The sequence below is a fragment of the Synchiropus splendidus genome, chromosome 2 (assembly GCF_027744825.2).
Source record: "Synchiropus splendidus isolate RoL2022-P1 chromosome 2, RoL_Sspl_1.0, whole genome shotgun sequence".
Lineage (NCBI taxonomy): Eukaryota > Metazoa > Chordata > Actinopteri > Syngnathiformes > Callionymidae > Synchiropus > Synchiropus splendidus.
Genome location: NC_071335.1, coordinates 17,049,543 through 17,069,368, shown reverse-complemented (window position 1 = coordinate 17,069,368; position 19,826 = coordinate 17,049,543). Strand labels below are relative to the sequence as shown.

The 19,826-nt window shown below is 42.2% G+C and overlaps 3 protein-coding genes across 6 annotated transcripts; 1 reads left to right on the top strand and 2 right to left on the bottom strand.

The window, feature by feature from the left end:
- Positions 1–251: 251 nt before the first annotated feature.
- Positions 252–11,260, bottom strand: LOC128754031 (WW domain binding protein 1-like). The gene is made up of 4 exons (XM_053856336.1): positions 10,891–11,260; positions 4,506–4,608; positions 2,946–3,107; positions 252–2,699 (listed from the first exon to the last, which is right to left on the bottom strand). The coding sequence occupies exons 1-4, from the start codon at positions 10,972–10,974 to the stop codon at positions 1,918–1,920; spliced, it is 1,131 nt and encodes a 376-aa protein (XP_053712311.1). The 5' UTR covers positions 10,975–11,260; the 3' UTR covers positions 252–1,917.
- A 667-nt stretch (positions 11,261–11,927) lies between these two features.
- On the bottom strand, positions 11,928–17,088 carry LOC128753824 (DNA polymerase lambda-like). 2 transcript variants are annotated; one of them, XM_053855944.1, is made up of 9 exons: positions 17,061–17,088; positions 16,255–16,398; positions 15,878–16,172; positions 15,641–15,755; positions 15,243–15,584; positions 14,924–15,097; positions 14,660–14,788; positions 12,925–13,093; positions 11,931–12,847 (listed from the first exon to the last, which is right to left on the bottom strand). In XM_053855944.1, exons 2-9 carry the CDS (start codon positions 16,367–16,369, stop codon positions 12,486–12,488), a joined length of 1,701 nt encoding a protein of 566 aa, XP_053711919.1. In that variant the 5' UTR covers positions 16,370–16,398; positions 17,061–17,088; the 3' UTR covers positions 11,931–12,485. The 2 variants fall into 2 exon arrangements, with proteins under 2 accessions (XP_053711920.1, XP_053711919.1); XM_053855945.1 differs by lacking the exon at positions 14,924–15,097 and having other exon boundaries at positions 11,928–12,847.
- On the top strand, positions 16,021–19,312 carry LOC128753826 (protein DPCD-like). Of its 3 annotated transcripts, none has more exons than XM_053855948.1 (6): positions 16,021–16,197; positions 17,855–17,935; positions 18,010–18,134; positions 18,218–18,351; positions 18,483–18,585; positions 18,909–19,312. In XM_053855948.1, exons 2-6 carry the CDS (start codon positions 17,896–17,898, stop codon positions 19,011–19,013), a joined length of 507 nt encoding a protein of 168 aa, XP_053711923.1. In that variant the 5' UTR covers positions 16,021–16,197; positions 17,855–17,895; the 3' UTR covers positions 19,014–19,312. The 3 variants fall into 3 exon arrangements, with proteins under 3 accessions (XP_053711923.1, XP_053711921.1, XP_053711922.1); XM_053855946.1 differs by lacking the exon at positions 16,021–16,197 and adding an exon at positions 17,276–17,364; XM_053855947.1 differs by lacking the exon at positions 16,021–16,197 and adding an exon at positions 17,371–17,498.
- The last annotated feature ends 514 nt before the right edge of the window (positions 19,313–19,826 follow it).

The window sequence follows — 19,826 nt, the reverse complement described above, 5'->3', positions numbered from 1 at the left end:
GATGAAATGACAAAGCCACGCCCTTACTACACTTGAATGATGGAATATTTGGCTAAGAAAGTAGAATTGTTGCACTGAAAAAGGTTCCCTATGAAATAAGTTTATACGCAATAAATCTGTTATTTCCGTCATTAAATTAGATCTCTCGTACTGTCAGTCTTATGAAACAGGAGCGTAATCTTCAATTTATTTACTGATAGACACACAAACATCACCATCACACAAATGAAATTGAATTTCTTTATTGATGTTCAGCTATTTTGGTAGTTTGATATTACAGTTATAACATTCCCAGTTCGGAGGAAGAAAAAAAAACACCACAAACGCATGTAAGTAAAAGAATCTTTGGCAGAATGCCCCTGATCTGGTTAACATCCGATATACAGAGTTAGTAAGTCAAATGTACCTTCATATAAATCAAGAATAAGACCATCACTGGACATCATTTCTTTACGATGACCAAAACAATACCCACAATCAGAGAAAACCTGGTAAAGCTACTGATTTCCTGAAATGATATAGGCAACTATTTGGCTTTAAGACACGCTATGAAAATATAAAGTGGTTTGTTTGATATGAATGTACCAATCTAATCATCTCCCTCAGAAAGAAGCAGCACACACACACACACACACACACACATATAAAGCACTTGTGAATCTTCAGGCTTGTTGCAAGATTACATTTTACAAGTCGATTTGTGGGCTTGAAGAAATATTAAAGAATATTCAGGGACGAGTCACTGTTGACTAGTGTCACATTTGTGCTTTGGCAAACTGTACCCTGAAGCTAATGTTGTCATGCCCTTCATGATAAGCATTGACTTCATCTAATCAAATATCAGTGCTTTTGACTTTAACTTTCACAAGTTAAGCAACAATGACTTTTGACTAAGATACGATTAAGGTGCGAGTGGCTACTTAGACTTAACATGATGACCACCTGCCTAATATTGCATCTCCCTCTGCAGCTTTTTTGGTATGTAGTGGTTCATTGTGTTGTGCAAGAGTTGTCCTTTGGTCCAAAAGACACGCTACTGTAGCTCAACTTGATGAAACATTAACCTTTGAGCATTTTGTCTCGTCTTTTGGAACCAGTCTTCATGCTCCAAAAGGTTTGCATGCCAGGTTTTTGCTACAGGGTCAGTCAGTGTTAGTAACAATGAAACTTAAAAGAGCTTGTTAAACAACCTTTGGCTTCTAACATGAAAATCTTACAAAGAGTGTAAAGGCAGCATGTTTCATACTGACAATGGCTGTCGATGATGATGAAGATCATCTCCCATGGTGAGGTCTGAGGTTGTCCAGAATGATTTTAATCTCTCTACAGCTTCAGGCTCGGTAGTGCGTTTCACCTGCCTCAGGTTTTCTGCTGGGCATGAGAATACATTAAGACAAAAGTGAAGTGCTGCATAAGAAACCGTAACAAAAAACTTGGTTTTCTTAATTTTAAAGTTAAACATTGTGCACTCATGGACTGACTTGCTTTAGCAGGGACCAAGAGTGTTGATAAACACAGCCACTCACTCACACCCTCGCACGGTTCATGCTCCAAAATGTTCCGAACTTGGTGTCCTTTCTCCACTGAACACACAACGGTTGAGATAATCCAAGGTAAACTTCCCCTCCCGCCATCACAGCGATCAAATGGTTGATCTTGAAGATGCGTGGCATGAGACGTCGGGAATTCTGCGCTGCCTCGCAGTGTCTCAGAGCTTTACTAAGGCTGATGAAGCGCTCCTGCTGTCCACATATCACCTAGAATACACAGATTAAGGCAACAGTTTCAGAGAGAAAGCCTGATTTCTCTCCCCTTTGCTGACATAAAGTTCACATTTGACGTCTACACAAAGGATTGTAATTTAAAACTCTTGGGTTTCCCTGCTCTGTGTGGAGTAGCTTTTCCACAGAGGGTGCTTCAACCCTGTGGCTCAGTGCTGGTGCCGTGTTGTGGCGCCTCCTGCTCGCTGATAGTATGGAGGAGGAGGCAGACTGGAGTGCTGCTCCGGTGAGATGCTTGGGAGGGTCCATGTGCAGCCCGCCTCTCCGGGCAGCCTGTTCGGGGCTCCTCTTCCACACAGTAGGACGAACGGTGACCGCAACTGTCGCAGAAGTCTCCCTTCTCATCCTCCCGTCCCAGCAAGGTGTCCGCCTCCCGCGACGGCTTCCCTTCCTGGCCACTGCTGGTGGCGCTGCTACACCCGCTGCTTCCTTGCGAGCCGCAAACACACACCTCGATCCCAGAGTCCCCGGTAAATCGCCGCATCCTTCCGCTGTGCTGCCGCTCTTTGTCGTCAGCACTTCCATCTGACAGGTTCCCAAGAAGAGCATCCTTGCCAGGGTCTTCTGGACCATCACACTCTTTCTGGCGGTTGGCGAGTCCTTCACTATTCAGTCCCTCTGAGCTGAGGATCACAGCAGCGTCTTGTGTTGCATGCAGGGGCTTGTTGGCAGATATGAAGTCCCCAGGTGGTGGCTGTGAATCTACTGGACTGTGTCTGCCGTACAAACAGACATCAGCACTTGGCGGCATTGCGGTGGGTTGGATGACCGTACAGGGTCGCTCCGACTGCTCGGGAGCAAGTGGACCTGTGACCACAGTGGTCGGGCCACTGTGTAAGGCACTGTATGGAGGGGGAGGAGTGGGTGGTCTGTTGACAACTTCTTCATAGTCAGGCAGGAGGTAGTTTGGCAAAAATCCTAGTGAGAAAAGAGAGAAAATTAAAAGCCAGATATGCACTGGCTGCTTGGTTTATTTGGATTTCAAGGCTATGGTTGTGTCAAATGAACCACATCATGGCATCTAAGTCAGGGGTTCTTATCCTGCCACTTAATTTGCATTCAGAAATCTAACGTTTGATCCATTCATTTCGATGATGGCTTTGATGATCAAGGATGCTACAGGATACAAGCATGAGCTTTTGAATGACGACTTGGAAGTCTTACTGAAATAGAAGGGCAGGGATGGGTAGTTGTGAGCTTCGCGGTAAGCAATGAGGTTGATCTCATGCTGACGTTGTTGTTGCTGCAGGCGGTGTTTGGTTCGGCGATGATGACACACGCAGCAGCAACTCAGAATGAAGATGATCGCCCACACCAGCCAAAACCCTAGAGTGAGGGAGAGGAAAAACAGAGCTTGTAAATAAAGCTTTGAAGAGAAACGTCACGTTAGCCATTAGCATCATTACCTCAGTCAGGACACCTGTCTGTCCTTAGTGTTTACATATGGACAGAGAGTATAACACTTCCAACAAGTCTGAGTCTAAAAAATTCCAGCACTTTTTTTAAAAAACTTGTTACGAAGATAAGTCATTTCAGCTATGCTAAAAGTTTTATGCTAAGTTTTACATTTTACATTTTCATGGAGCCATTTTAAGTTTACTTTTACTCTATACAGTAAGAGATGCTGCTGAGCCTTGGACTCTTCACAGTGAAATGTAACTTTTTTCCCCCAACAAGCTACAAGCAGTAATTACAATTTTGAAACCAATATCTTCACTTCTTCACGACTCCAAATGTCGCTCATCAGCCTACTTGAGTACTAATAATCTGCATTGGTATGGGCTCATAAAACAACACATCTGTTGATCTCTAGACACCATGCCAGTCGCGGCTGTATGATGGAGAAGGGAGATATGAGTGAGTCGGAATCTAGCGTACGACTCCTACAGCAAGGTTTACTCACAATGTGTATTTTATTTTAATCCTGATTCTATAACTGTATTTTCAATTTTGGTGAATATAATAGAGCACACCACAAAACGTTATTTGCACAAATTTGAAATGACATTGAGTTTATTGAAATACCTGCCTGGAAAAGTTACTACTTTCTTTATGACATTTATATTGTTAAATAAACATTCTACTGGTTCTGCTGTAAACAACTATGAACTTTTATATGACAAATACCAAGTCATATGGGATATTGAAAGGCACATTTTGGTCCCAGCACTACTTATAAGTGAGACACATTTCAGTACGGCACACTCTAATGCAAGCAGCCTGATATCACAGTAAAATCGCGCACACACACACACCGCTGGCCTGTCAGAGGTGGGAGATGATAGCGCTGCGATTCTGTGGTTAGAAAATGGAGACTACTAGGCAATCAACTTAAGTAAACTGAGCTTTCTGGGTCACATTGTTTGGCTTCGCACTGGATTCTCCAACTGGGTCGTCTCTGTATGCGGGTCAGAAGTGGAGTTCATTATGAATGGCTTTACAAGTCAAAGCAACCTCTAAGTGGGGTGTGATTCTGATAACAAGACAGCGATGAATTAAAAACAAAAACATATCCATTAAAGGAAGCAAGGGTAGTCACAGTAAACATAAGTAAATAGCAACAATAACAAGAGAAGCAAAACAGGTGTGTTTCCTTGTCGTGCAACCGGAGTCATTTGGAGGTGAGTGGCAGGTCTTCTCTGTACACACATGCAGATGAAATGATTAGCGATCATCTCGCCGTGCAGGTTCGCTCAAAAGCAGGAAGGAGGAGGCAGAACTTACACCACAGTTCATAGTAGTAGCTGCAGCACTGAGACTCCCCGCAGCAGTGTCCAGACTCACAGATGTAGCTCTGGTTGTTGACTCCTTCGCACTGTTTCAGATTCTGCAAGACAAACATTTGAACGCTGTTACACTCAAACACCTTTTCATCACCGAAACTTGAAGTGGATTTTCTTCTGTTTAACAGTACGGCTTTTTCAGGTCGTTTCATTAGAAACGAGGAGATTGCGATGTGTAAACAGAGAACCACAGATGATAGACAGAGACAACTTGTCCAAGAATATCTGAATGCTGTGGTAAGGGCACTTTAGCACAATGCATTATCTGTCATGAGTCACACAGTATGTGTAATTTGAAGCAAGTCAAGGAGTTCCTTGACTTTTGGACACTTTACAGATGTTCTTATTGAGGTCTGTGCACCGGCCATAGTCGAGACTTCAACTCGTATTTCAACTGCCAAGCAAAATGTTAACCCAGGCCCAAATTGGGGTTTAGACACATGTGATGTACGCAGATGCTTGCTACATTTTGAAGAAGAATTTCAAGATACTCATGGTCCTCCAGCAGTGAAAACATCAGTACATCACCGACCAAAAATAAACAAGCTTTTCATCATTCCACCACCAAAAATGCATCAGCCAGTAGCAATTAAAAGAAGAAAAGTGGACAGCTACCAGCATGAGATCTGACCTCTGAGGTCTCACAGCGTGGTTGACTCAAACTGGTCACCAATTGGTGTTTGTCCAGACGTTTCAAATGGAGGTTAGATGGGCCCGAATTGCCACAGCACCAGCTCCATGGTCCAGTTCAGACTCTGAAGTGATGCTACAACAACAAATCTGCCAAGAAAACTCTACACCAGGAACATTATCTGCCACTTTTAAGTTCGGACCACAACCAGCATCTGCTTCTTTAAGGCTCTCATCCGCCTGCCGCTGGTTTGCCACTTATTCTTGGTCAACCACAAATGATATATTGCAGCCACCAGACATCCCAAAGATTTAGCGATCAACTTACCAGAGGATAATAAAGTTATGGCTCATCGTTGACAAGGCAGTTTTGGCTTCAATAACTTTTAAAATCTAAAAAAAAATGACCTCTGATTTAAGACTCTTGTTACACAACGCTGACATGTTTACCCAAAAATGTGCTGCTCTGACAGGGTTTTCACACACACGGCACGACATAATCAGGTCTGGACATATTCACGTGCTCTTGAACTTTAAAAATAATAACCCAATCTCAAGCACCCAGTTGCAGGCACTTATATTTAGTAATGAATGTGGAGTAAACAAGTGCTAACCAGCCGTGCTTGTAAGCTGCTTGAATTTCATCAGTCTGCGAGGATCATATCAGACGCAAATGTCTGCCAGATCAGAACAACTGGGCACTTTTTGCACAATATCTAATCCATCTCCAACTGTCAGCTGCAAACATGTGGTGGAAAAGAATCAACTCTTGTCCTCAACAATTGCCCTGACACAGGCATGTTGAGCCCTTCTACCAGCATGTGTTCTGCATGTTATTCTATTATTAGGTTGAGCTGTGTCGGGACAGCACGTAATGATCAAGATAAGAGCGCTGTAATCGTCTGGCTAGTATGATGACAATTACTTCCCCGCAGATGAGATTAGCCAGCAGAACTGCACGCATGGATTTGTCAGATTTCTCTCAGTAAATTACCAGAGAAGGTCCGAGAATGAAAGGCATGATGATCCGGGCTCCACACAATCCGAGATTAGTACCTCCACTCCATGTGTAATAACTTCAGACAGCAAAGAGTCAAAGCGCTCTCAAATGTTCTCACACCCTCTTTGCCTACTGGACCCTCCCACCAGCACCCACCATGACCCAAACTGTGAACATGGATTGCTTTACGGAAAATTCCAGCCGGCGAGCTCCAGGCAGGAAGAACAAGGTGTGTAAGAGGCACGTAACAAAGCAAAACAACACAATTCTGACATCAAGTGTAACTCAGATAGGGGGGCAATGGAACTGCACGGCAGGGAATTGAACCTCAACAGCTCTTTTGTCAAGATTTAAAGTCAGCATTGGTTTCAAACCAGACCGTAAAAGCCAGGTTAAGATGATTTAAGTGCAAACAATGTATTAAAAACAAATATTTTGCCTTGCCTGTACTGGTGTTAAAAATAGGACTTGAAACAAACAACATGAATTCACAATATTATCGTGCCAGCATCTGTGACGTGGATCCAGCAAGGAGTTGTTGTTTACATTTGACCTAACTTCTCCTTTGATTTGGGTTCGATAGGAAGGTTTGCCTCAAATGTAAAACCTGTGTTTTTGACTGGCTTCTCTGTTGGGCATGTTTCTGAACTCATCCATGCAGTGGGCTGTTGTATTCGCTTGCCATGGCTGGAGCTGTCAGTCCACGGCAAGCAGGTAATACCTACACATTGAAGGGATAACGTTTGCCACTGATGTAGCTTTACAAGCAAGGTAATAGATAGCAGGGTACTCCCCAGCATTTTAGCAGCGTAGGGCGCCCCCAACACGGATTTTTTTTCCAGCTGTTAATGTCAACATGTCGTGAAGTGTCACTCGCCCAGCCCTCCCTCAACACCACTTGAGGAGGACTCTTAAGGAGGACCCTGCCTTTGGAGGTAGACTGTAATGGAGGACGGTAAGGGATGGACACCCCTTACGGCAGGAAAAAAATCCGAGTGTGAGCCCTGGATATTGTTAATATATCTATATCTTGAATGTTCTTATCCCAATATAGATACAAAAAGGATTTATTGTTCACATTAACTTTTCAGCATTTCCCATGCTCCACCTATCTTCATCATCTTCCATGGAGACAACTCTCCTCACTTCACTGGTTGTCTTCCTCTTCTCCTTCTGCCAGGTGTCATTCACATACAAAATTCCTTGTTCATTATGCCCACTGACTCTCCTCAGCACATGTCCGTCCTCCTTTGCGTCCAAACTTCTCCACATGAGCTGCACCTGTGATCTCCTCACTCCCAATGGCATGTCAGGTCTCACTACCGAGGGTTTCCGCGACAAAAGAAAGCCGCCATGCCCTCAGAATAAAGATCTCTTTTGGATTAAACATCACGTGATCAAATGTATTAAAATGAGGCGGAAGCATCGAAGCAAGCAGAAAACATATAAGACATCATGGTGGTGGACATGAATGTGGTGGTTATCGGCGTGTTTTTAACAGAAAAATCCCTCAAGAATAGGGAGTCTGTTGCTCATGGAACTCAGGTCGTGCATTTGGTCGGACATATGAAGAGACTGATCGCGGAGTTTCAAGACAGCCTGGCGGAGACCCTTATTGTCTAAAAAAGCCTCCCTGTCACTATCACTCCAACTCTGACATCACTCCTCTCTCGGTTTCTCCAGTATTACCTCCACATGTTCCTTACTCTCACTACAAATCACTACATCATCAACAAACATCATTCACAGAGATTTCTCCTTTGCCTTGTCTGTCAGTCACTGCCTGATATTTCAGATTTGAATGTAATTTCATCGATGGAGACATTGTGTGACTGTCAGCCACAGCTGAATGAACAAATCCAAATATAACAAGCTGCAAACACTATCAAATTCCTCCACGCTTATCTTTTAAAGTGGGTTAAACATCCTGCAGCTGACATCCAAGTCTGACATGAGATGTTCCGTTTTGTTTCCTACTAAATTACGAATTCAGCTGCTGACCTAAGACAAGCATGCTTTCGCAACACAGTACACACCAACTTTTACACTACCATTTTCACGAACACAAAAGTATGCTGGAATAATGCCAGCGCTATGAAGCAACTTGCTCTGTGGAGAAATTTGGCTAATAAAATCCCCCAAACACTTATTCTAGCCAGGAAAGTTGCCAGAAGTGACTTTGCAAATAACCTGCCCACGACCGGATTAACTCCATCCACCATTCAGAGAGGCAGCAGCAGAGAAATTCCACTCTCTCATGCAAAACCAATATACATTACTGGCAGTCGGGTTTCCGCCCAAGAATCCACCGCTCATGCAGAAAAAGACCAGGAGAAAAAATGAGAAGCTGTTGAAAAGAGCCGAGCTCATCAGAAGGTGCTGATGACTATGGGGCACTGTGTGTGAAAGTAAGTGGTTCTTCATTTACTATCAGAGTGGATTCATGATGATGATCGAGAGGTCGCATGAGATTTCCACAACCTTGTTGACCCTTTTCTTTAATCCTTCTAAAGGTAATAACAAAGGTGCTCCTTCACAGTGACCAAGGTCACAGGAGTCACTCTTGATGTGTGTATATCATCATATCTCAACCTCATCTCATTTCATTTGACTCAACCTTTCAGCAGTACCCAGAATCATTGCATACTTAGCGTCTTTCACCAGGACTGACTGCACTTTCGGACAATGTTAAGTCGAAGAAGCACGTTTCTGAGTCCACCGAGTCTCTCTGTGGTACAGAAGACGACATGTGACAAAACAAAGTGTTGCAGATTTATGATGCAACTCTGATAAGAAATGGCTGACCAAGCTTTCAACAGTTAAGAACAAAAACACAAACCCGGAAGCTGTGGCTTAACATCCATGAGCAGTCATCAGATTCATAGGTTCATTCAGATGGACACAGCTTTAGTCCACAGAGGGAGGGTATACTAGCATTTCTATGAAGATTAGATGATGTTCTTGTTGATTGTTCAAGTAATAAAGTGAAGAAAAGACCCATCACAGATAAGTGTTTCACCCACTCAAATGCAACAGCATTGCAACTCTCACAATGAAACCTCCACCCAAGCTCTTGCCCGGGCTTCACCTAAGTACAGATGGCAACAATCCTGAAAGCAGAACCCAAACATGCAGAATGAAAACATAAACTCTGCAGTACAGAAATAAAAGTGTAATTAATGCATTTACACACTGTGAGTCTGGGAAAGGAAATTGTGCAGAAAGGTGAGTTGTTTCACAGGCGGTCTGCACGCTATTGTTGTTGTAGTCAAAAACAGCCACTGAAAGCAACAATCTTAGAATCCAACGTTCCAAATAAATCAATAATTTCACCTTAAATAGTTTGCATAGGGTCAAACAAAAGACTCATATGAATTTATATTTTTTTATTACGTGTTTGCTTTTGTAGTTTGGGATTTTTAAGGCAGCAAAAATATCTTGTTTCCACAGATTTTAAAAGGACGAATTTAGAATTTTTTATTCACTTGAAGGTGGACTTAAAAAAAAGATAGCATATATACATATTGTATAAAAGTATCAGTATGTTTTTAGACAGGAGAGTTTGTGTTCTTATGATTAGTTTACTTCCCACTGCAGTGGCAAGACAATCTTTGACTAATATAATATTAATAAGTTAATGTTTGCACGATGTTCAGGTATATGGCCACTGTGATACAAGGGTGAACAAGTCTCATCACTTTTCGTTGCGTCACACAGAGAGGACATGGGTTTGATCCTCACAAAGAGTAACCTCATGACAAATCATAACAGGTGTGTGGCCATGGAGTAGTCCACCCCAATTGTAGTTTAAGTGGCCAGTACAGTGGGAAAAGTTTAAAACAAGATGGTGGGGGAAAAAAACTTGAGGAGGTTTTGCAAAGTGAAAGTGACTCCCCTAGTGATGGGGTACCATGGTACATAAAGAACACAACAACCGATCAGACAGGATTAGAACCCAGCAAGGCTGCAATAATCACTACATCACTATGTTGATGTTTAGAATAGAATTTCATTTGCCCAAAATGAACTGGAATAAGGATAAGTTCAATAAATCTTAACTTGGTCCACATAAATGGAGGTTTAATAATAATAATAATAATATAAAACCAACAGTGGGAAAAATACAAACTACAAATAATTCTGTGCATAAATAAACTATTTCATGCATTGCCTCCTGTTGGGGAGAAAAGTTCATTTATGTACTTTAGTAACGGTCAGTGGGAGAGAAGAGGCATCTGTATGATTTCTTCTAGTCAAGTCACGGTGTATACACTGAAATCCAACCATTTCTTTTCACTACTAGAGGATTCTATGTTCAAGCAAACAATCTTTTTTTTCACAACTGTCAATATTCTAGCCGTTATATTCGGTTAGTTTATTCATGTAGACGTTGTGTTTACGTGACGGACCACGGTCGGATGACTGTGTGAGAAGTGCATGAAAGAGCTTAACAGAGCAGCGCGAGGGGCCTACGGAACCACTTCCCGGGAGCTAGGTCACGTAGCTACAACGACAAGCTCCGTCAGGTCTCTACTCCCTGGACCTCGACTTTGAAAGCGAATGCCAAACAAAACATGGACATTTTAAAGCGACCCAAATACATTTCAGTCACAAATATACCTCCTAGATACGTGGCCGCGGAGTTTGCTGCTAAGTTAGCCGGGAAACTCGTTAGCTTTGTTGATAACATTCTTACCGTGTCCGCAGTGGTCGCAGTGGGAGTCGAACCCACGGCGTGCAAAAACAACCCCATGACGAGAAGCGAAGCCTCGTTTCTCATTCCTTAAACAGTCACTGACGCAGTCGAGGAAGTCAACAGCTCTGTGGGTACAACTTGTGCCCGGGTGTTTCTTCAGCGAGCCCCTCGGCACAGGGAGGCCGCCGCATGCGCCGCCTCCTCGGCGCGCTGGACATGTCAAGAGGCTCGATGCTGCTGCTGCTGCGGCTTCTACCGGGTCATACAGCTGTTACACAAGCCGCTCCTTCGCTCTGTCAACAGGGTGTGGCGTGGACATGTCGACTCGATCCATGTGCGGAACGTGAAGGGCGTACAGCAGCGAGGTTCGTCACTGGTGTCGCGGACTGCCTTGCGATTGGGCAGCCGGCAGCAGCTGGGAGGACACGGACCAATCACCGATCAGTGCGTCTGTCCCGCGTGCTACTTCGCAACACATGCTGTCGAGGTCCGGACCCACGATTCGTCGGTTTCTTTATATCTTCAAACAGCACAAGTGAGTAAATGTTTGTGATACATCGAGAGTCGACAAACATTTTTCAGGACAATATTACATACACTATTCTGCTAAATAGTTTCCTTTAACAGGCTAATGGTGATGGAGATTCTGCCGTCTCACTCGTATCTCATCCATTTACAACTCATTTTCATTCATGTTTCATGCTGTCAGTGATATTCCTCAGCTCAGTGTCAACGCCCAGCTTTCCAGGGTCTCTTGAAGTGAACTATTTTCAGTCCTGTAAATTGCTCGCAACATTGGACGCCATCCTTTCTTCTGAATCCTGACGTTGATTTCTTGTGACAGAGATTATAAAGCTTGTAAACAACTTGGACGTTCGCTGTCTTCATATTGTCCACTAACGTTTGCAATATTTTTGTGTTATTTTGATGGTATTCACGGTCAAGTTTTAAACAGCACACACGTGTAAAACACGTGTGAGACTTCAATAACACATTAAAAAAAAGCCTCTACAGAAAATAAAACAAATTCACTTGGATTTTATTTGAAGCTCTCATCGTGTCTGGAGCCTGGATTCGAAACCACAGCGTTCTCACAGTGAGGCGACAACACAAACCACGGCACCAGTTCCAAAAACGTAAATAAAATGTTTTAAATTTTCCAACACCAACTGTATTTGATGGTATCATAAGACTGATAATACCAAGAACACACAACAGGCCCAGATATTTATTATTTATTGATTATTATTTAAGTTGAGTACATGCGTTGTCAGGATTGTTGTGTTGATAAACTATCAACATGCGTGCTGCTTAAAAGAGGTAAAAGCTGTGTAGTGAAGTGATGAGGAGTTTACATTCACTCTGTAAAGTAAACTAAAATGGCATCATCCTACCCCGAATGACCTTGAATCTATTGAGAACATGATCGATGAAGCCTTCTTGATAAAAACAATTGTTCTGCTATAGACATTTGTCCTTGAATCGAAGTAGCAGCGTACATTGAATTGAGGCTCACATTCCTGTTAAAATAATTGTTAAAAAAATAGAAAATTTGGATGTATCAACCATATATAAAATAAAAAAGCAGCAAAGCGTCACCAATCGCGTTCACTCGGCTCCCTGAAAGGGATACCTAAGAGGTTAAAGACATCCTTCTCAGTCGCGGTGTGAAGTGGAGTCCCGGCATAGACCTTGGCGGTACCTTGCCTCACCACACTCTGGTTCAGCGAATGCTCAGACAAGCTCATGCTTTTTGTCTTTGCAAGCGCTCTCATGGATCTATTGAAGTGTGCTGATCCGGTGAAGTACATGAGAGCACAGGCGAATTCGTTGTACGGCACCACGATGATGTCCAGCCTGCGATGACGGCGGTCCACGCCAGGGAGTCGACACACACCCATGTACTTCTTCTGATCCCCGTTCTCCTCGTGGCTTACCAGATCATCGGTCAAGAAACCTAGGTAATGGATTAAAACCACATTTAAGTATACATACGTTGGCACCATCCTCGGCTTAGTTGATGGCAATGCACACCATTGTCATGGAGAATCTGCAGCACTTTGCCGAAAACCCCTTTGTGTGAAACTCTGTCTGGGTGGGTGATCAGCACATCAACGTCTCCACATGTTGCCTTCCCACGACGGTAAGAGCCGCAGGCTATAGCCACCAGGCCAGGGACCACAGACAGAGCAGCATCCCTCACCTGCAAGACAACAGATATCTAGTGAGATAAGGACTAGCTTAGTTTCAACACAACTATCCCAAACACATGGATAAACAAAGGAAGGACGTGTGACTTCAATTTGTTATCCAAATATTGTCATGCATTTTAATCTCTGACTCAGTTGAGGAACACGAGGCAGTAGTGGGAGCTTCTGTGATGTATGGCTAGAGACAGACACAAAAACAGGATGCAGTTTCCCCAGCTGGTTTTTAAAAGAAATTGCTATGCAAAAATAGAGCAGTTTCAGGTGCCCAGACAAATCCACCTAAAAATGAAGTACTATGTAATATACATGCCAGGCCAGTAGATGGCAATGTAATGCTCTAGCAACAAATCAGAATCAGCATCAACTTTATTGCCATGGTCAGAGGGGATCCCACCAACTAGGAAAGTGCCTTGGAATAAAGCGTTGTCATAAATAAAATAAAATAAAATAGTGAACTTGTGTTGGCCTTACTACTCTGTCGCCTGATGTTGTTGTAAAGAGGCGAGACAGCACTGACATCATCGTGTTCAAAATGCTGCAGAAATAGAAGTGGCATTTTTAAATGAATTTACTTTGTGATCCAGTGTAAGTACCAGATCCACTTGTAGGCGACCATTTATGATGACATCAAACAACGATGCTTAGATTAACTATTTTAAAAATCATGCGCACACTATAAAACCAAGCGTTCGGAAGTTGGTTTTCGGCAAGGTGAACATCCTGTGACGTCAGTACAAAAGACAACTAGAAGTATGAGAGATGATTTACTGTCATTCCAGCTGAGAAATAAGCCTGGTGATGACAACAATAAACAATAGCCACATTAACAAGTACTTAAAACATAAGCAGCGCATGGCAAGTGCCTCTCCAGGTAATAGACTTGAAATGCAGTATGTACCACAGAATATCTACATGTTTGACCTTAAATAAAACAAGAGGTAGATGCTAAATAAAATGTTAAATCAGGTCATTTACATTGCTCCATTTGTAAATGGTCACATTACCAATGTTCAACCAAGCATATAGTTAGTATTTTTTAACCACTTCAAAAAGTTGCAGATCCAGTGACTGAAAATTCTCAAGTCTGCACACGGATGGGACTTTCATCCAACTATCAGCCAAACACCAGAAGCCTGTGCTACAGCATCATATCATAAGAAACACACATGCTTTAGTCATCAACACAACAATGACTTTCTCCCTAGTGAACTTGCAAAGAAAAATGAAAATTCAAGTAACGCTATATGGAAAACATTGTCCTCCTGAGTGCTGTGGAGTGAACAGAGCGCTGGCTCACTCATGGAGATGCAAACCCAAAATATTTTTTCTGCCGTGGGAAGCTCCTCCAGAGCGGACCAGGTCTGGTCTTTGCATCACAAAGCAGAAAAGGAAAAGGAAAACACATTTCCATCCAGTTGTCTTCCAATTTTTTTAAGGTGAGACATGAAACTTTGTTTAAAGATATCTTCGGGAAGTTGAGAAATTGAATCCGACAGACAGAAACTGACATTTGGATTAGCATGCGGAATCTAGTGATGAATAAGTTTGCGATGCTTTACCACTTTCTCAATGGCAGCAGCTTCTTCTCTTGGCATTCTGTCCAGGAAGTCATCGTAGTGCTTGAGTCCAATTTTTTGGGTGCTGGTCAGGTGGGCTTTGGTGCGGATATCCTCCAGAGTACGAAATCCCTTGGAGACAACATAGTAAGTCTGAGGTTTTCCGCTCCTCAATTTAAAATATGAAACAGCCAAAAGAAACACATTGACAGAAGACTACTTTTAGAAGCATCAGTTACCTCAAAGAGGCCCTAAACCATCTCTCACCTGTTGGTACCAGGCTTGTGCCGTCTTAGCCCCCGCTCCCCAGATATTAGTAAAGAGCTCCAAAACAGGCACAGCTTCTCCAATGTTGTCCAACTTCCGCAGGTGACCACTCTCCATGATCTCATCAATTTTGTCCGCCATACGTTTTCCAATGCCAGGAATCTGACAAGCCTCCTGAATCCGGTTCAGCAGGCACAATATGAGAAAAAGGTCTAGTGATGCTGAAGTGGGCTACTATGGTATTTTTGTTTAAAAAAGAAAATAAATGTCACCTCAATAAAAAGTGGAGGTGGTGGAACGTGTGATTCCATGGACTAACCTGATAGGACGTCACAGGTTTGTGATAGCTCTTCAGTGCATTAACAGCTTTGGAGTATCCCAGCGCCCTCCACCTGTCGCCCTGGTGTGTATACGCCTTGGCCAGTTGCTCCAGTTTGTCCGTCAGGTGTTTATTGTGGTTATTTGCTTTGGTGTGAGAGGACTGGGCACACACCCACTTTCCTGACAGACCCTGATGACTAGCACCAGATTCTAGACCAGGATCTAGGCTTGGACCGGGAGTCTCTTCTTTGGGGTGGAGACCAGAGATAAGAGCTTCAAGGTCACTGTTGGAGACCCCATCATCTTCTCTATGTGCTCCGTCTTTGCTTTCTGGAAGAGTCTGAAATGGAAGATGTTTCTTGATAGAGCTTGGTCATAAACTTTTGCAGAACCTACCACAGAAACCTCTGGAAGCTCCTGCTGCTTGCTCTGATGGCTCACTAGGTTATTTTCAGTGACCGTTTTCTTCTCCAGGGGTTCCTTGATGTTTTCACTTGGTGTATCAAGATCTCTGATGGGGAAGTCACAAAGCAATTATAATAGAATAACAAAACTATTTGGTCAGCATGATGAAACGTTACTAATGATAAAATATGAGACAAAAAAAACAGAATAATAAGGAAATGCATCCACCTCTTCACTAGAAGACTGTAACTGTCAACATCAAGTAGATGTTTCTCGCTGATGCAGGAACTGAGCCAACTGCATTTCACCAGTTGGACTCCAGAGGGCATACGATCCACCTTCAGCAGGCGAAGAGCCCTTTCACAGTCCATGGTGTCATCAACAACAACATGAGTGACGCCAGGACACAATGAACTTTCGATTTGACCACCATTCTGCTGAATTTGCCTTTGGAAGATTTGACATCGGGCACTTCCGATTCCGGCAGGCAGGATGAAGATGTTGACATCATTGAAGATGTCTCCTGTCAAGGATTAAAAATAAGATAGGTAAGAATTCAATAATACAGTTAAAATGTTAAACATGAAAAGGGAAAGATAACCTGCCTGTGGCATCACAGTCACCAAGCTTCTTCTTCACTGGTGGTGCACCATTCCCCTGCAAAGCTTTGGCCCTTTTAACTTTAGGGAAAGCTTTCATAATACCACGGCAAGGTTCCATTCTTAGTGTTCCCTGACGGAGCCAGTGGCCTAAAATCACATCAATAGTTGAAAGTGGTTAAAAAATCCGAATAAAATAAAATTCTCACTATTAAGGTGGCACTCCAAATCAATGAAACACTTTCTACTTCCTACTCCATGATGTTATAAAGAGGATACCATGTCCACATTTAGTGGACCCAAATATTAAGAACACATTGAAGGTACTCAAATCTAGTCTAATCTAATAATAGCAGAATCAGAATTAACATTTAAATCGTATATATTTATGAGATTTTGAACATGTTCAGCCTGAATTTGTATTCCCAATGCATCCAAATTCTCGACAATATTGTCTTTCAGTTCCACAGATTCGCCATTTCTCTCTTAAGATTGTAAACTAAATATCGATTAACAGCCTTATGTCAAGTAACACCAAGCTGCGCTGGAAAGGAATGAGAAATAACAGTAAATTGTCATGCAATGTTCGCCAGCAATACATTCACGATTTTTATATCGGAAACGTTTATATTTGGTGTTGCTAACTACTTAGCTTCGGCTAACACTAGATTACTTTACATTTCGCGTCGCTATTTTTGTATTTGACAAAATACATAAATGCCATATCGAAGACTACCCCGCTATAACAGATTCATAATCTATCCAAACACGAAATAATACACCCCTTTCATATTTAAAGTTTGGAACCTTACCCCGACACAGGCGGAACCAAACGTGCAAACGTTGCGAATCAAATGTTGCACTTCCGGTATTGTTTTTTTCTTTAGTCAAACCATTTTTATTTATTTATTTATTTATAACACAAGGCAATAATATTATTAGAAAACATAAAATAGAATAAAAATGATTTTAAAAAAATCATTTACGAGCGTAGACGTCCGCTGCTATGGTAACGGTTTGTAGCCGGAAGCACCTCGTTCCGCAGAACAAACATGGCTGTTGAAAGCTGGGTCGATGTTCTGAAGTCGTCAAAGAAAACTGCTTTAGTTCACGACGGTGAGTAGTGCAGCCGTGTGTGGATGTGAAAAATAGTAATGTATAGGATCTCGTGTTTATAAATGCCTAGGAGTCTCCACTGTGAACTAAACACGTGGTAACATGTTAGCGACACATGTTAACAACTGGTGTAGGTGAGCCAAACCGAATACAGGTTTTCCTTTTAGGATTCAACTGAAAATCCTTAGCATTTAAGCACACATGCAGTGCTTCTTATTAAACTACTCACGTTTTGTGTTGTGTTTTGAAATGTGCCACTGTAATTCGCTGTTAAACGAGTTTATTAAGCAAATGCAGGTGATGTATTAATTCAACTTTTAGTTCTTTGAAAACTGTTAAAGCAAAAAAAAAAAAAGTCAATTTCATAAATAATATGAATTTAGTTTTTTCGTGTTTATTGTTTGGCTATTGTTTTCCAAAGTGTCCAATCGCACTTTTGATCCCCAATGTAATATATTCCTCCTACATTGTCTGTAAATCTGAATTCAAGGCAAAAGGAAGATTCACTATCTGTTCTCTGATGGAAAAGAAATGGCAGAAGAATATGATTTGAAAACAGATGAACTTATTGGTGAGCAGCTGTTTATTTCTCCTCCCCAACTAATAGGAAAATGGAGTATTAACACAATGGGTTATGCATTTCAGTTCGGAAATGGAGACATAAGAGTGCACTCGGGTCGCAAGGTCAGTGGCAGGTGGAAGTTGGAGATCCTGGTCCGAGCTTGCAGGCTTCTCCAGAAGAGGAGATCATAAAGGAGAACTCTTCCAACGTATGTAGTCTTGACATCACGCTTCACAACGTCTACTTCTTATCCAGTCTGAATTTGTAGTTGAATGCATTCTCGTCCTGCAGCCTGTGTTTACCCGTAAAGACACAAAGAACAGTTTTCAATGGAGAATCCGGAACCTTCCATACCCTAAGGATGTTTTCAGTGTGACAGCATCATCATCAGAGAGATGCATCATCATCAGAACCTCAAATAAAAAGTGATTATTTTCCTTTTTTAATTTCATTTAAAAAAAAGAGTAGTTCTGCTCAGAGTAGTTCCCAAGTTTTCCTATAGATGGCACTGTACAACACCGCCAGCGCCGCATCTGATGTTTCCATTCTTTGGCAGGTATTACAAAAAGTTCTCCATTCCTGATTTGGATCGGAATCAGCTGCCATTGGAGAGTTCGTCCTTAAACTTCAGTCACGCCAACAACACGTTGATTGTCAGTGTAAGTATAATAACCCAGCGCAACATAAAACAACATGGTGGAAACAGTTTGATGAAGTCTGAAACATCGGAATTTGAGCACCAAAGTATTATTGCCATTGTGATTCCTGTTACATTACCAGTGGTGTTTGCTTCTTTTCTTGCACATCATATGTATCAGGTGGTCATAATATTATGTCTCACCTGTGTGTTATAATAATAGGGATTTGAACAGTTGAACGAAACTTTTGATTGTTTTCATATTACTTCCAAAAAGCCTTGGTGATTGCCAAGTAGACAGGATCGGGCATGTTAAAGTAATTATACGACTTATCTCTGGTCCAGTACAAGAAGCCCAAAGAGATCTTGGGTCTGGAGCAGGAGCTGCTGCGGGAGATCAAGAAACTGAAGGGGACCGGTGAGGGGGATGTCGACTGCAAAACTCAGTGAAATCGAATAATGACGTTCCAGGAAAACCAATAAAACAAAAACAGGTTTTTTTTTTCCATCAGCTGAATGAAAAATTGTTGCTTGTTGTTCACGTGACCCCAGAAAACATGCCAGGAACGAAAGAAACACTTCAACAGCTAGTATTTCAAATTTCGCCACATGATCCATGGAAAACTCGAACCAGCAGCTCTTCTGCTTAGACAATATATTACCCTCTTATTTCCTGATGGAGTCCGATGGGGAAATTTATTATATTTCTGAGACCATGTGCTTGACTGTGTATGTTGAAATAAAGTAATTGTGTGTTCATAATGACTCTGATTAAGTGATCTTCTTTGACCGCTTCAGTGTCTTGGTTTAGATTCAAACATCGGGGAGGAATACAGATCATCACAATGAATGAATCTGCAAATGAATCTATAAAGTAGTCATTTATACTCCACTCTTCTAATCTTCACTCTCATACATAAAAAGGGAGGTTTGAACAGTAAGTTCAGTGTCTTACAAGCATCAAATGGTCAGCCATGCTTTCATTTATTTATTACTAACCTTCTGTTTTACCTCGAAACTTTATTAAAGGCTTGCCGGTAACTGATTTAACAAGACTATTTTTCTTCTTTCACATGTTGTGTCTCTCTCTAGGCTGTAGTTTTGACGGTGGTCATATAAACTGCCCACCCTCCTTTCACTGATGGCCTTGTAAAACACTCAAAACACACAATGGCCTGTCCCTGTTCGTTCCAGGGTCACAGTTACCAGAACATCCTATTCGTGTTAAACTGAATACCTTCATGTTCTTCGCATGTAGCGGGG

Excerpts from the sequence above, each read along its gene's own strand:
- LOC128754031 (XM_053856336.1), bottom strand. The coding sequence starts at position 10,974 with ATGAGAAACGAGGCTTCGCTTCTCGTCATGGGGTTGTTTTTGCACGCC. Across the intron at positions 4,609-10,890 it reads CTGCGACCACTGCGGACACG|AATCTGAAACAGTGCGAAGG; the intron begins GTAAGAATGTTA and ends TTTGTCTTGCAG. Across the intron at positions 3,108-4,505 it reads CTACTACTATGAACTGTGGT|GGTTTTGGCTGGTGTGGGCG; the intron begins GTAAGTTCTGCC and ends CCCTCACTCTAG.
- LOC128753824 (XM_053855944.1), bottom strand. The coding sequence starts at position 16,369 with ATGGAACCTTGCCGTGGTATTATGAAAGCTTTCCCTAAAGTTAAAAGG. Across the intron at positions 16,173-16,254 it reads TGGTGACTGTGATGCCACAG|GAGACATCTTCAATGATGTC; the intron begins GCAGGTTATCTT and ends AATCCTTGACAG. Across the intron at positions 15,585-15,640 it reads AGCTTCCAGAGGTTTCTGTG|ACTCTTCCAGAAAGCAAAGA; the intron begins GTAGGTTCTGCA and ends CTTCCATTTCAG.
- LOC128753826 (XM_053855946.1), top strand. The coding sequence starts at position 17,301 with ATGGCTGTTGAAAGCTGGGTCGATGTTCTGAAGTCGTCAAAGAAAACT. Across the intron at positions 18,352-18,482 it reads ATCAGAACCTCAAATAAAAA|GTATTACAAAAAGTTCTCCA; the intron begins GTGATTATTTTC and ends ATTCTTTGGCAG. Across the intron at positions 18,586-18,908 it reads ACAACACGTTGATTGTCAGT|TACAAGAAGCCCAAAGAGAT; the intron begins GTAAGTATAATA and ends TCTCTGGTCCAG.